Genomic DNA, 14,418 nt, shown 5'->3' with positions numbered 1-14,418 from the left:
TTTACAGTTTTTTTCAGATAGTTTATATGATGTTATAGAATATCTATGGATTTCCCATGCACACAACAGCTGGATTTAGACGAAACATTTGTTTCAAACCAAGATGATGATGATTGTGGTGAAAGGAAACAAATTGGGAAACTTGTGGTAAGTCTTATGCTCCCTGTCAAGCTGTAAGTTAATATGGGTGCAAAGTGGATCAGACGCACAGTTTATTTATGCACCTCAAGCTCACTGTAAATTACTCAATTTGCCCATGTAATGTTAAAGAACTTATCTTTCTTTTTCAGATTAACAACCAGGGAAAAGTAAAAGAATACCCGATATTAGAAGGAGAGAATATTATTGGTAAGCTTGGTACAAATATTTTGGACTTTTTGGGTGCAATAAGCCAATGTATTGTAAATATATATAATAGGGTGGGGGAAGATGGGACACCTTTAGCACACAGTTTTATAGTTCTTTGAATTTTTCTGGTTTACTACTACTAAATGGGACAAAAAATGGAATGAACAGGTGTCCCATCTTTCCCCACCCTACCATGTATGCAACTATGCACTAAGCTTTCTGTTTCAATTAGTATCAATGATGTATATTAAATTTAGCGCTATTTTTCCAAGTCGTGTTTAAAACCTTTTTTATTAGAGAGAGCAGCATGATTATTACATACAAAAATATTTATATTTCACTAGGTAGACATTCGGATTGTGGAGTTTGTATTGAAAATGGGATAGCATTGAGCAAGCAGCATGCTTGTATCGAGGTAAGGGAATATATTAACTAAATATATTTGATTTAGATAAAGGCAAAATATGGTGAAATGCTGGTTTGAAAATTAAATTGCCAAAGGAGTTGTATATTTTGCTACACTTATATTATGCCTGGTTTTATATTTCCATATTAATCGGTGTTTACCAAATGGGGTGATAAAACAGAATGAAAACATGGACCATCTTACGATTCCCACCCCAACCTACTATATATACACGTATCAAAACCAAACTAATAGGATTGTTCATACCCAGGTAGTTGACGACCAGGTATTTGTCTACGATTATGGAAGTCGTAACAAAACAAGACTCGGGAAAATGAAGTTGAAGCCACAAGTTCGATATTCAATAAAACATGGAGATAAAATAAAGTTTGCGAACATAGAATGCACATATAATCAGGTATTTTCATGTATAATACTTATTTGGATGCATTGAGTAACTAATATTAAACATTAAACAGGTTTATGCTGCATTGGATTCCACATCCGATTCCTACACAAATATTAAGGTTTGTTCAATGGTTTGTAACATATTTATTATCTGCTGTGTGGGAATATGGTATGTAGTTAATTCTAATGTAGAAAATTAAGAATGCAGACCTGCATTATGTTTGTTTTTACCCTAATCAACTTCTGTATGGCAGACAGAACATTGGTACAAAATATAGCTTACAATTAAATTGTGTTTTGAACGAAATAATTCACTTTTAGTCAACTTGGATGAAATCAGCAATATCAACCCCATTAACATCAACAACAACATTACTTGCTGCTGATACACCGGAAACATCTTTCAAGAAACCTCTTCAACAAGTTGATGATGATGTAAGTCGGTGTGGAAATATTTGGTTCTGACATCATAATGTTGTTTGTTTTGTCACAGTTTGTTCCAGATTCCCAACCAATCAATGAATCAATTCTAGAAAGCTCTGTTATTTCTGTGGACAAGGTAAGATGTTAGTTTTTAGATATCCTGGTGTATTGTTATTACTTTACCTTGGATGTTTTACCTGCCCGTTGTATCAAAGTTTACAGAAAGCTTTAAATGGACATAATTTAAATCAGTAATTGCAGCATCTGTTGATATTATCATCAGGTACCAGTTACCATAAATATTAAGGTATAGTTCATACATAAGCTATCATGTACAGTCATAGGCGCCTAGATTTCAAAATCAGCGGGGTGGCGATACTATTTTATAACAAAAAGTAAAAACGAAAAACATCAAATACGCTGTCTCTTTGCGATTACGGTCGCGTTTGGACGAGTTTGGGAATTTAGCTTTGATTGCGCAACAAGTTTACCGGTTGCATCATAACTACGAGTCTTACGTAAAGTTAAATAAACACGTATTTCTGTTATGACACAGTACCAATCCACACGTGGATTATTCGGGATTGAGTAACAATTAGATTGTTGCAACACAGCAGCAATTGTTGCGTCGATTATTATTACAATAGTGGTTTATTGCCTTTAAGGTGTTGGGATTAAAAGTGTGTTTGCTTCATAGAACAATTGCGGTTTTATGCTGAGACATATTTTGAGTATCTAGTCGTTGTTAGCGTATAGAAGTTGCTATTCGCTACAATGCGACGCACACTGAACGAAGGTAAATTGTTAACGTGTGTCGGCGTGATTAAAACTCTTGGTAAGTTTAGCAAGATTAACGAACGCCTTCGCGTAAGGTATTTTCCAGCCTGATGTTAGGTTTGCCCACACTTACGTCAGAATTAATGCAGAGCGCTAACTTGTTCATAAACGTAAACTCGTTCGTATACCTAATTCAACTCGTTCGTAACAATCTAACGCAGCGGTTTCCAAACTGGGGTCCGTACAGCAGTTTCAGAGGGTCCGCAATGAAGCAATGATTGTGATTCAAAACCAAACCAAACATTGATTTAATTGCAGCAAAACAAGTGCACCCATCCCATTAAACAGCTTACCGTGTTTGATAGTTTTTTCTTTCATTGGTGTGGTTTTCGCATTTTTCTATAGCATTCTTTGATTTTTATAGGTCCGCGAAATATCAAAATAATTGCAAAGGGTCCACCAGGCAAAATTTTTAGAAAAGATTGGGAATCGCTGATCTTACGTATAAGTCGAAGCGTCTGATCAGGCGTCCACCGCATGTCATGTTTATCAGGCGCGTGTAACGTCGAGGTTACTTTAGGTCACTTACGCAATTTTTTGAGCCTCAACGTGATACACAAATAAACTGCATTGGCTGATAAATACAATGTTTGTTTAATGGAAGGAAGGTACAATTTATTTGAAAACAATTACAAATTAACCAATTAAGTAATTACAAGTTCACTAATAAGTAATTATAATAATTAAGCCTGTAGTTTGATTTTTATTAGCTATATCAGATTTTTCGGTTTTAATCAGTCTAGTTTTCTAGGTGCATTAAAGTATCGGATATCGGCAACTGAAATTGTCAAAATATCGGTATCGGTTTGAAAAAAGCAATATCGGTCGGGCTCTATATACGAGACCCGCATTCGATGTAAAATCTAAACAAGACTTAACAAAAGCAACTGCTGTGCCACCATCATAACTATTACTGGAAATGACACACGTAATATCACTAAGTAAATTTCGGAATGTTTCAACTGTTAAGGAACAACTTTGGATTGCAACGTAGACGGGATTTACTATTACAAACATTCGATTTATCACTTGTATATAAAGTATGTTTAACACTTTTTCATGCGCAAATGAATAGATACAAGACTTGTAGATGCGATCGTTCATTTCTGAATTTTAAGAAGTTTGTTCCTGCCAATCTAATACGTTTTCGTATTCTTGCAAGAATGCGTCTATCGCTGCATAACGAGGCACCCATCTCGTCGGCCATAAAAGCCTAAGTGAATGTTCATATCTATCTTTACCAAGTTTAAATGTAGTAAAGCTTGCGTTTTGGAGAAGAAACAGAAAAAGTTACAACGAAAGCCAATTACCGAGTTTCTCGTTAGCCATTATACCGAATAAATGGTGAACTGTTTGCTTCTCTGAATACCGAGCACAAGACGTTTACAGATTCCAGCATTTCGTGTTGTATTTTAAGTCTAAGCAATAAAAAATGTTGCTGTTTTAGACACAACTTAACGTCAAATACAACGTTTGAAATAAGTTTGAATCCTGGTCCTCGTGACCGCGGATAGAACAGCCTTGGCGTGACAGATCGGTTTTGTTGCAGTATTTTGAAGGTTTTATTTCAAAAATGTTGCTGTTTTAGACACAACTTAACGTCAAATACAACGTTTGAAATAAGTTTGAATCCTGGTCCTCGTGACCGCGGATAGAACAGCCTTGGCGTGACAGATCGGTTTTGTTGCAGTATTTTGAAGGTTTTATTTCCATTGTTTAAATGGTTCTAACCTTCTATCCAAACTATTTGTTGATCTTGGGCGAGAATCTGTTATTCGAGAATGCAATAAGCGTCTATTACGAATTACTTCTCCGCGAATTCAATACTGTCACGTTATACCGTTTGCCGAAGCTATGTGTACATTGTTTAGACAGCCTAATAATTAGCATTTTTACCTATTCAGCACATGAAAGAAGTTATTCCTTTTTTCGTAGATACGTCGCTTACGTGAGTCTTAGTTTTTGGCGGAAAGTGACGGCCGTCGACGCGTGTTATAGTGAAAACATATAATCGCGCTTGGTCCAACAATGGAGATGGACAATACGTTTTCGTTGCAAGGAACATTTAACATTGTGCAAGAAAAATAAAAGTTGTCTATAAAACGGTCAAAGCATTTTTTTTCGGTTGGAGAAATACGCGACGTTTAGACTTACGCGACCTGTTTTTCTGACGTCATAACGGTAAATACCGGGGAGGCGTCGCCTCCCCGCCTCCCCATACTAGGCGCGTATGTGTACAGTCTTTGGGGTGTTTGCGAACTTTAACTCTTAAGATATGTTTATTTTACAGAGTTTTGAGTGCAAGGAAAATTTATTACAAAATGAAAATTTGAATCCTAATATGGTAAGATAATATAGAGTAGAGTTGTATAAAAAGTTTGGGCTTAATCAACTTATTAAGCAGAATCAGTGTAAAGATGCTATTACTGAATATGAGGTCAACAATAACAAACAATCACCAATCCATTGTGACATTCCATCAGGTAGTATGATGTCATAATCAAATTAAGTAACTGAAATGTTTATCATAGAAATCTTATTACAGACCTTGATGATTCAGTTCTTCTCACTGTTGACTCGCCACAGACATCTTATAAAATGAACGAGAAATCTGAAAGGTCTGTTAATGACGACTCAGATGAAACAGATGTAGAGGAAGACATTTTGGTTGCCCAGGTATTTATAGTTCTTCTTATGATTTTCTTGTAAATTTTATGATGCACTGTTGTTTAGAATGTTGATGGAAACTCAAATCCGTACTTGGCTGAAACCCAGGTTGATACTAAAGAAAAAGAAACCCATATTACTAAGAATGAAGAGAGTGGTAAGGCAAGGAAAAGAGAGTCTGAAAACACTAAGGAAACAGAAGAAAACAATGAAGAATGTTGTCATGGGAACAGTGATGACATCATTAGTCCCAGCATAAACTGCAATAGTGAAAACAATGATGTTGTGGACAGTGGGGATGAATGCTCACTCCTGCCAAGTGTGGAACGCAACTCACAAGTTGTGGTTGGTCAAGTTAATGTGGATAATGTTAAACATCTGGATCACGTTAGGAAAGATGTTGATGATGAGCATCAAGTTGAAGAAGATGTTGAAGATCTGGATCAAGTTGGGAAAGATGTTGAAGATCTGGATCAAGTTGGGAAAGATGTTGAAGATCGACATCAAGTTGGGAAAGATGTTGAAGATCTTGATCAAGTTGGGGAAGATGTTGAAGATCTTGATCAAGTTGGGGAAGATGTTGAAGATCTTGATCAAGTTGGGGAAGATGTTGAAGATCTGTATCAAGTTGGGGAAGATGTTGAAGATCTTGATCAAGTTGGGGAAGATGTTGAAGATCTGTATCAAGTTGGGGAAGATGTTAAAGATCTGGATCAAGTTGGGGAAGATGTTGAAGATCTTGATCAAATTGGGAAAGATGTTGAAGATCGGGATCAAGTTGGGGAAGATGTTGAAGATCTTGATCAAGTTGAGAAAGATGTTGAAGATCCGGATCAAGTTGGGGAAGATGTTGAAGATCTGGATCAAGTTGGGGAAGATGTTAAAGATCTGGATCAAGTTGGGGAAGATGTTGAAGATCTGGATCAAGTTGGGGAAGATGTTGAAGATCTGGATCAAGTTGGGGAAGATGTTGAAGATCCGGATCAAGTTAAAGAGAAATCAATTTCTTCTTCAGAGTTTAGGAACAACGATGATGAGGTGTCATCTGTAGAAAGAACCATTGAGCATATTAAAACACCGCCAATTGATGGTGCTATTGCTAAACAACCTTCCCATACTAATAATGGGGATTTAGGCAGGGAACAAATAAATGTTGCAATCAACAAGGAAGGTTTACAGTTAAATGAAAATAGTGTTGACACAGTATTAGATGAAGAAAAGAATGAGGAAACTTCATCAAGTAGATCTCCCAAAGAACATGGGACATCAACATCAGACTTAGCATACAGTGGGAATGGTGAGACCTCAACAACGTCCCCTACTTCTGCAAATAGTGGTGGTGAAAACATATCAAGGTTAGAGAATAATGTGGATTGTGATGTAACGAACAATGATGCAAGCCCAGCACAAGGGCATGAACACAATGCGAACAGAAATATTTCTGAGTTGGAAACATCTTCAGAGATGAATAAAACACCAACAAAGAATCCTCAGTTTCAATTATTGGAAGATAGTTTTGTTGATTTTTCTCCACCTTCTCCCGAGAATGAAACACAGGATTGTGGATTCACATATACCGAGAATATTTATGCTAACTGTTCAACTCAGCCTTACCGTGATAGTGGCCATGGGGAGAGGGATACCGTTGTAGGAGATGTTCCAAGTTGGGATGATGTTGCAGTAAGTCTTCCAACGGAAACTGTGGCACCAAGGCATTCAGAATCAACATCAACTATTTCAACACCAGCCAATTCAACAACAATTCTTGCATCAACAACAACTCCACCATCAACCTCCAGAGCAAGAAGATCTCGACAGAGGACATCCAGACAAGGTTTAGATGATCAGGAATCAACATCTACTGGTTGCATTGATGATCCTACGTCAGTGGGTGTTACTGCCATGGCAACTAGAAGTAGAAACAATAGAAAATCATCAATTGTAGAAAATAAGAAAGCTACCCGAACAAAACAAAGGAGGTTGAATAAAAAGCGTGAAAAACCTGAAAACACTGATGAAACTGTATGTGGAACCACTGGAAGTGATAATGGTTCAGGAGGAGCAACATCCAGAAGATCAAAGAGGAAAGTTGGGAAGAAAAAGAGGTAAGTTGGTTCTTTTATTAGGTGGTAAAGCGGTGGGTGATAAGGTGTATTTTAAGAGTACGGTGCAATGTGTCGTTTTGTCTATATGGGTGTGGTTCTTGTTACATAACCTAGGCTCAAGATTTACCCAACACTTAAACAACTTATGTAACTTATTTATCCACTCGTGGTTACAATGTCTGATTGCTGCGTCGCGGAACTAGAAATCATTTGGTGGATGTAATGTATGTTTAGATTATTTTATTTTTAAATTCTACTAAATTATTTCAATGTAATGCAAGTTCAATGAAGCGTAACACAGTGAAACAGGAAGTGACATCACCGGATAAAAATATCGTCCAGTCAGAATCAACGATTTCAGTAAAAATTGAAAATGTTGAAAACAATGAAAATATTAGAAAATCACAAAGGTAACGTTGTGTTGTTGTTGTCATAAAATCATTCTTTAGGTTAGAAGTTAATTATTTTTTATACAGAAACCGTAAGAAAACCTTTTCAAGTGGTAACTCACCTAAACCAGAGACTAGAAAGCGAAGAAGCACGCAAACAGCTCCACCGAGTGACCAAAGTATTTCCTCCCCAGGTATTGCGATGTCATATTTTGTTAAAAAAATGTTAAATTATATAAGATCATATATAAAAATAACCTGATTAAAGTTGTCCCCAACCATCTTATTTTTTCAGCAAAACGAATAAAGAGCGAGCCCAATGTTCAGCTCTCTCTACGTCCAAGAAGAATAAAACCCAAAGTCATGTTTACTGGTATTTTGTTGTTTTTACATATTACCATTGTTGTTTGATTCACAAATTCTGAAAAAAATGTTTGGGCTTTTACGTCAATTATTGTTTCAAAATTGTGTTTCTTCTGCTACCAGATATAACGGAAAATAGTCTTTTTTGGCTCTTGGGTATAAAACTTTATTTTATTTTCAACTACCATACTGCAAGACTGCTTTTAAAATCACTTTATTTAAATCAAAAAAACTTTTAAATTGATAAAACAGCTTGAAAAAAATTGTTTGACATTTTTCTACTTTAATTACAAAATTTAAAATCCTATGTTTTATCATAAATTTATGATTCATTCTTTACCACTAGGTGTCGTGGATGAGCTTGGTGTGAAAATTGTTTACGACCTTGGTGGTCACATGACTGACGACGTGCTTGAGTGCACACACCTCATTACCGATAAAATTCGGCGAACCGTGAAGTTTATGTGTGCGGTGGTGCGTGGCGCGTATATTCTTAACTGTGATTGGTTGAAAGATTCAAAGAAACAATGGAGGTAATAGTTCTGATTATGATGGCATACTAAAAATAAATTGTGTTTTACCTTCAAATAAATGAATAAATGTAACTTATTTTATCCTCGAGTGGCCGGAAAACAACAGTTGTTATAACACGGGTGCTCATACACCTCGTGCCAGCTTAAGAGTTGCCAAGTATGTCACTTTGTGGGTGATAAATGTTACACAGTGTGTTGCAAAACTTTACCTAAACAAAAATGTTTGTTACAAATATTAATAAAAAAAACAACCATTTTGTTTTGATTAATCAACTTGTGATTTGTAATGTTTCTTGTTGGTGATACTTTTAACACATCAGTGATATTGACTTGCAGATTTCTTCCAGAAGAGGATTATGAGTTAAGGGAAGATCACAATAATTCAACATCTTCATCAACATCAATGTCTTTGGAAGATCAATTCAACTTCAACCTTCATGAAAGTTTGGAAGTAAAACTTTGAAAAAAAACTTTTATCTTTTTTTATTGTTTCTAATTGAAACCTTTTTTCTGTCTTTATTAATATTTTGCCTTTTTTTAATAATTTTTTTATCTTTTTTTTGTCTTTTTTATATTGTGATTTGTTGAAATTTTTATCCTTATTTCCTTCAATTTAAAACTTCCTCATCACAGATCGCTCGTTCCCGGAGCCTCCCATTGTTCCACGACCTCCGGCTCCACGTCATGAAGTCAGTACTTCCTCCTCCAAATGAGATGTACCAGATTATCCTATGTGGAGGAGGGGAAGTAGTGAAGAGGAAGCCGGGATCGGATGTGGGAGTCATCATCATCGGGGTGGAGGGGGAAAAGAGGACAAAAAAGGTAATAGAGATGAAAAATTATGCCTTTAAGTTCAACCATTTCTTTTTGCATTTAGTTTGTTTATACTTTTAGGAAAGTTTTAAACAGCTCTTATATATTCTATGTATCTGGCAGTGATTGGATATTTATAATGGTGGGCAACTCTTGTTGCATAATCACAGAATGAACATAACTTCTTTATCCTCAAATGACAGTTGTTATAACATGCAATTACCACTGTGTTGGAACAATTACAGTTTGGAGTCTAACACAGAAACTTTTAACACCCGTCAAAGGAATTTTCAAACCATCTTCTACTGCTTTGCAGGAACCTAAACCGCTTTAACCAATGTTATTATTAACAGCAGTTGGGACTTAGAATAATGAGTAAAGAGTTTATCCTCACTGGGATCCTGCAGCAAAAACTTGATTATAAAAAGTTTCTTCTTAATCAAGATGACATCACCACATCAACATCTTATAATAATAGTTGCGGAACTCATGCCACTAGGGGAGCAAGAGCCAGAAAGATCCTAATGAAATAATTTTTGTTTTATTTTTATAAGCAATTGCATTTTTATTATTTTATAACGTTAGTTTTATACTGTTGAAAACCCTGGCCTGGATTTAATCCCGGTACCCCTGGGTCTCTAACCCAGGTATAGATACGTGTTCAATGCAGTGTTCTAATACACCGCAAGTAAAACTTAGCGTTATTTTATATTATTACCATTCTGTTAGCGTTTCTAAGTTTCAGATATGAGCAATTTGTTATTTGTGAAACTAAACTTCCCAAATTATGACTAGTGAATGTTGTTAGCATTAGTATTTTTTGTAGAATATCCGAATTTTTAAACAAATTTGATTACACTGCCTTTATAAATGAATGTCACTATCCTTTATCAGTTGTAAACATTTGTGTTTTATTCAATGTATATATAACTTATATACATTGGTTTTATTACATACAACTCACCTATTGTTGTCCTCTGTAACTTTGTGGGTTAGACTTTGTAACTATATGTCCAATTAACGGCTGTCGTATTTATATGCATAGGCTACCAAATGTTAGGAACATATTAGCAATAGTGAGGTTAGTTGTTTATGTTACTCTGTCCTGAAACCGCTTGATTGACATACGTATATTTTGTGCTTCTCGGAACAAGAACAATACAGAGTTCAAATCCCACCGTCACCCATCAACGCAGACATGCCTCTAATATATTTCTCAATAACCAGTATGTTCTATATTTACAGTCATAACTAGCTTTATAGTTGTGTGTTATACTATGTATAGTGTACACAAACAATCAAACGAGCGCGTATTTATTTTATTATCGGCGAAACTCTCCTTTAGCATTCACCGTCGTGCAGGATTTTCCATGATCTGTAAATGGCACGAGTGGTTTATTTATTGATGGAAACATATTTCCCCTTCTATAAACAACATGTTGGATTAACTCTGGTCTATATAAGTTCGCAAGCATGCATTTAAAGGTCGGGACTAAAACCCAAGCAAGATTCTTAATTCGAACCTACAGTCGATTTGGAGAACCAACGATCTTAGGTACAAATACAGACCGTTGTAGTTCTGAACACCCTAGTTACCAAACATGTCTACACTAATAATTACTTGTCATCTCGGCGTTCTCTGCAATATTCGCACTTGTTGCTGTAAGTTATCGACTTCGCTCCATTACCCCCACAAACCGGTCTTCTGTCACGGGTACAATGGCGACTTGTGACGTCACTGCATGTCTGTGACGTTTTTAAAATATCAATTCGCATTTCTACACCCTCGTATTAGGTGAGATATAAGTTATAAAACGGATCTCGCCCAAGAAAATCCTTTTTGGTTATATATGGTCACGCGTGTAGGAAAAAAGTTTCTTTGCAAGTTGTTTCAAAGTTAAATTTAACGCTGAAATTTCAGTCATCAAAATTTGCAAACTTTTGTAGCTGGGTCTTAGAGGTGAAAACTTTGAGATTTTCCTTAGTAGCGGATAACCGGATACGTTCTATAATATATATAGTACTATTGGGGAAGATGGAACAACTTTAGCACATAATATCCAAATATCCTGATCGTGTTTTGAACAATTAATAACGGTCTATGGGAGTCGTGAGCATATGGTTTTATAATTCTTTGATTGTTTTTTGTTTACCACCAAATGAGACGAGAAAATAGAATAAAAGATGTCCCATCTTCCCCCACCCTACTAGAGTACCACCCGCGTATTAAACTAAAACTTACCAAATCTGCGTTGACTTGAAGTAACACTGTGAACAAATCACACAATTAACATTGAGTGAAAAGTAATTACGTAATAATACTTACTCACTAACAAACAAACACTTATTATGACGTAACAATATTTCTTCATCTTTCTGGGCGATTTATTATTTTACAAAAAAATTGTTGGTCTTTAACGTTCGTTATTTTTCTGGCACTCTGACTGTTAAACAACAATGCCTTGAACGGTCTTTATCTCACAGATGGCTTTTCCCACGGTCCATGACGTAACAACAATTGCGCCACTGTGTAGACATGACGACATAATACAGTTTAATGTTATTTTATTTTTATATAAAACATACGAACGATACCTGAGATGTAAGTTTACAGAAATATTTACAACACAGTTAATGCTGTGTTATGACGTCATTACATGACGTCACGTCATTATATGACATTGGTTGGTATATGATTCTATGTGACGCAATCATCTTTTTGTGACGTCATCACCATTCCAGCTGAACAGGGTATTCCCCAGTTAAACAAGCAACACAGTGTCCAGTACCACATGATCCATTACTTTTCGTTTCAGGGGAATGCCCGTTTTCGACCAATTTACCCCGACCGGATGTGACGCACGAGAGTAGCCCCTTAACGGAGAGATAACCTAACGAATCCGCGCCAAGAAATTTCGTCGTTTCCTCCAGATTTAGTTTGTTCGCCAAAAGTTCTTTCGGCGTTGGTATGTTGATTCCCATGTAACACGGATTCTTCACCGGTGGCGAGGCGATTCTGACATGTACTTCCGCCGCCCCACCGCTACGTAACATCCGGATAATAGACCCCATCGTGTTTCCTCGAACAATCGAATCGTCGACGACAACAATTCGTTTCCCGCGGACGTTTTCCACCAACACCCCGAACTTTTTCTCGACGGCCAGTTTTCTCATTCTAGTGCTTGGTTGAATGAAAGTTCTCCCGATGTATCTGTTCTTAGCAAGCACCTCGTCGTAGGGAATTCCCGACTCTCGGGAAAACCCAAATGCCGCGGGTGTCGCGCTTTCTGGAACCGTGCTGATGACGTCAGCATCGACGGGGAACTCCCGCGCTAGTTGCGCGCCACATCGTCTTCTAACGTCATAAACAGTTTGACCTTCAAAGATCGAATCAGGACGCGCGAAATAGACGTATTCGAAGATGCAGAAAGCTGATTGGCCAGAATTAACAGCGGTCGTATACGTCACGCCTGTGTTGGTAACCTTGACAACTTGTCCAGGTTGTACGTCACCAATGTAAGCGGCGCCAGTGGATTGAAACACACACGATTCCGAACTCACGATCCAACCGACGGTATCAGGGGATTTCCCTCCTACGTCACCCTCCAAGCGACCAATACACAAAGGACGATTCCCGAACGGATCACGGGCGGCGTAAATAGCGCCACCGTGCAGAAGAACCAACGAGTATGACGCAGGTGTGCGCGTCATCAAATGTCGTAATCTTCCCGTCCAATCAGGTTCTAGAGATTTTTCTGAATCAAGAGGCATGCATAATAGCTGTGTTATGAGTTCGCTATCAGAGCAAGTTGATAGGCCAACACCTCGGTCTAACACATCTCTCCTAAGCTTCGATTTATTGACAAGTTCTCCGTTATGCGCAACCGCAATCTTTCCGTACTTGGTGTCTACGACGAACGGTTGGCAGTTAATTATTTCCGACTTCCCCTGCGTAGAATATCGTGTGTGACCGATGCCCAAGTTTCCATCCAGCTGTTTAAGTATGCTTGGGTTAAACACGGCACTAACCAACCCCATGCCTTTGTGTACGCGCATCCCGTCATCAGTGCTTGCATTGTTCGTCACAATGCCCGCACTTTCCTGCCCTCTGTGTTGTAATCCAATCAAACCAATGGAAATTATATTTGCTACGTCAACCGGCGTCGTACAGTTAGATGCTGCCACGCACCCAAATACACCACACTCGTCTTGTAGTTTATCCTCCATTTGTGACGTCATTAGTTACGTAACGACCCGGAATCTAAAACACATTTGATGGCACTGTTATATTATGATACGTGCGTGTAAATTACGACCGAAATAATAAGTCTTATTTAGGATTTCGCCAACTTTAACACCAGCATTATGCTTTTACTGTAATTTGTAAATGGATGGTCTAACTAGCTGCACACTACAGCCGTATGCGATACAAAGCAACACCTACTTAACCCAAATAATATATTACCATTCGATTGTGCAGTGAATCTAGTGAAAGACGCAAGATAGGTTAAAACAAATAGCGCCGTTCCTACTTATATAAGATTAAGGTCAAATTCTAAGCCGTTATCTTTAATATAAAACTAACTGTATTGAAACTTCTCCGTATCAACCGTAAGGTATTAACTTGTTCTAATTAGAAGCTAAGTATCCCTATGTTGTACATAAAGTTTATTTGAAGGACTTTTCCCTACATTAGTGAACTTAACTACAGAACGTGACGGGTTCTGGCTATTTCTGATCGTTCTACCAAGAGTGCGTAAAACTAAAACAACACGAACACGTTCAATATCTCAATATCTTATCATCTATACATCTGGGAGGGTAATTGTCTGGCTATAATACAAAGTACAGACTCAATTTACAAATAAAACAAGAGGCGTTCACACCCAACAACTTAAACAGTTCATTAACTTACCTCAAGTTATCAAATCAAATATTCCAACCAAGAAACCCAGACGCTAACTTGGTGAACCACGTGGTTTATGACGTCATTACCAGCTGAGCTGGACTACCGATAGAAATCCTATACTAAAAAAAGTTATATATATATTTTTTTATCACTTTACTATTATAAAGGATTTAGCAATATACTATTACCTTTGCAATTATATCTTTTGTAAAATTAA

The 14,418-nt window shown here is 37.1% G+C and overlaps 3 protein-coding genes across 9 annotated transcripts; 1 reads left to right on the top strand and 2 right to left on the bottom strand.

Annotated features, from left to right (window-relative positions):
• Positions 1-8: 8 nt before the first annotated feature.
• Positions 9-10,259, top strand: LOC149727693 (uncharacterized). 6 transcript variants are annotated; one of them, XM_089888578.1, is made up of 18 exons: positions 9-147; positions 291-348; positions 693-763; positions 1,026-1,172; positions 1,234-1,281; positions 1,484-1,597; positions 1,656-1,721; positions 4,713-4,766; positions 4,827-4,905; positions 4,968-5,098; positions 5,156-7,194; positions 7,476-7,604; positions 7,671-7,777; positions 7,852-7,956; positions 8,293-8,479; positions 8,816-8,930; positions 9,113-9,301; positions 9,646-10,259. In XM_089888578.1, the coding sequence occupies exons 1-18, from the start codon at positions 46-48 to the stop codon at positions 9,823-9,825; spliced, it is 3,921 nt and encodes a 1,306-aa protein (XP_089744704.1). In that variant the 5' UTR covers positions 9-45; the 3' UTR covers positions 9,826-10,259. The 6 variants fall into 6 exon arrangements, with proteins under 6 accessions (XP_089744704.1, XP_089744706.1, XP_089744705.1 ...); XM_089888580.1 differs by having other exon boundaries at positions 4,824-4,905; positions 7,879-7,956; XM_089888579.1 differs by having other exon boundaries at positions 4,824-4,905; positions 9,649-10,259.
• Positions 10,260-10,590: 331 nt separating this feature from the next.
• On the bottom strand, positions 10,591-11,755 carry LOC149727692 (ovomucoid-like). The gene is made up of 4 exons (XM_089888625.1): positions 11,619-11,755; positions 11,535-11,560; positions 10,914-11,038; positions 10,591-10,667 (listed from the first exon to the last, which is right to left on the bottom strand). Exons 1-4 carry the CDS (start codon positions 11,662-11,664, stop codon positions 10,634-10,636), a joined length of 231 nt encoding a protein of 76 aa, XP_089744751.1. The 5' UTR covers positions 11,665-11,755; the 3' UTR covers positions 10,591-10,633.
• Positions 11,756-11,840: 85 nt separating this feature from the next.
• LOC149727691 (amidophosphoribosyltransferase-like) lies at positions 11,841-14,339 on the bottom strand. 2 transcript variants are annotated; one of them, XM_089888610.1, is made up of 2 exons: positions 14,208-14,339; positions 11,841-13,553 (listed from the first exon to the last, which is right to left on the bottom strand). In XM_089888610.1, exon 2 carries the CDS (start codon positions 13,529-13,531, stop codon positions 12,023-12,025), a length of 1,509 nt encoding a protein of 502 aa, XP_089744736.1. In that variant the 5' UTR covers positions 13,532-13,553; positions 14,208-14,339; the 3' UTR covers positions 11,841-12,022. The 2 variants fall into 2 exon arrangements, with proteins under 2 accessions (XP_089744736.1, XP_089744737.1); XM_089888611.1 differs by lacking the exon at positions 14,208-14,339 and adding an exon at positions 13,758-14,161.
• Between the last annotated feature and the right edge of the window lie 79 nt (positions 14,340-14,418).

This window comes from Ciona robusta, chromosome 11, assembly GCF_009617815.1.
Source record: "Ciona robusta chromosome 11, ASM961781v2".
Taxonomy (NCBI): domain Eukaryota; kingdom Metazoa; phylum Chordata; class Ascidiacea; order Phlebobranchia; family Cionidae; genus Ciona; species Ciona robusta.
The sequence above is the reverse complement of the archived record's forward strand: the minus strand, read 5'-3'. Positions and strand labels throughout refer to the sequence as shown.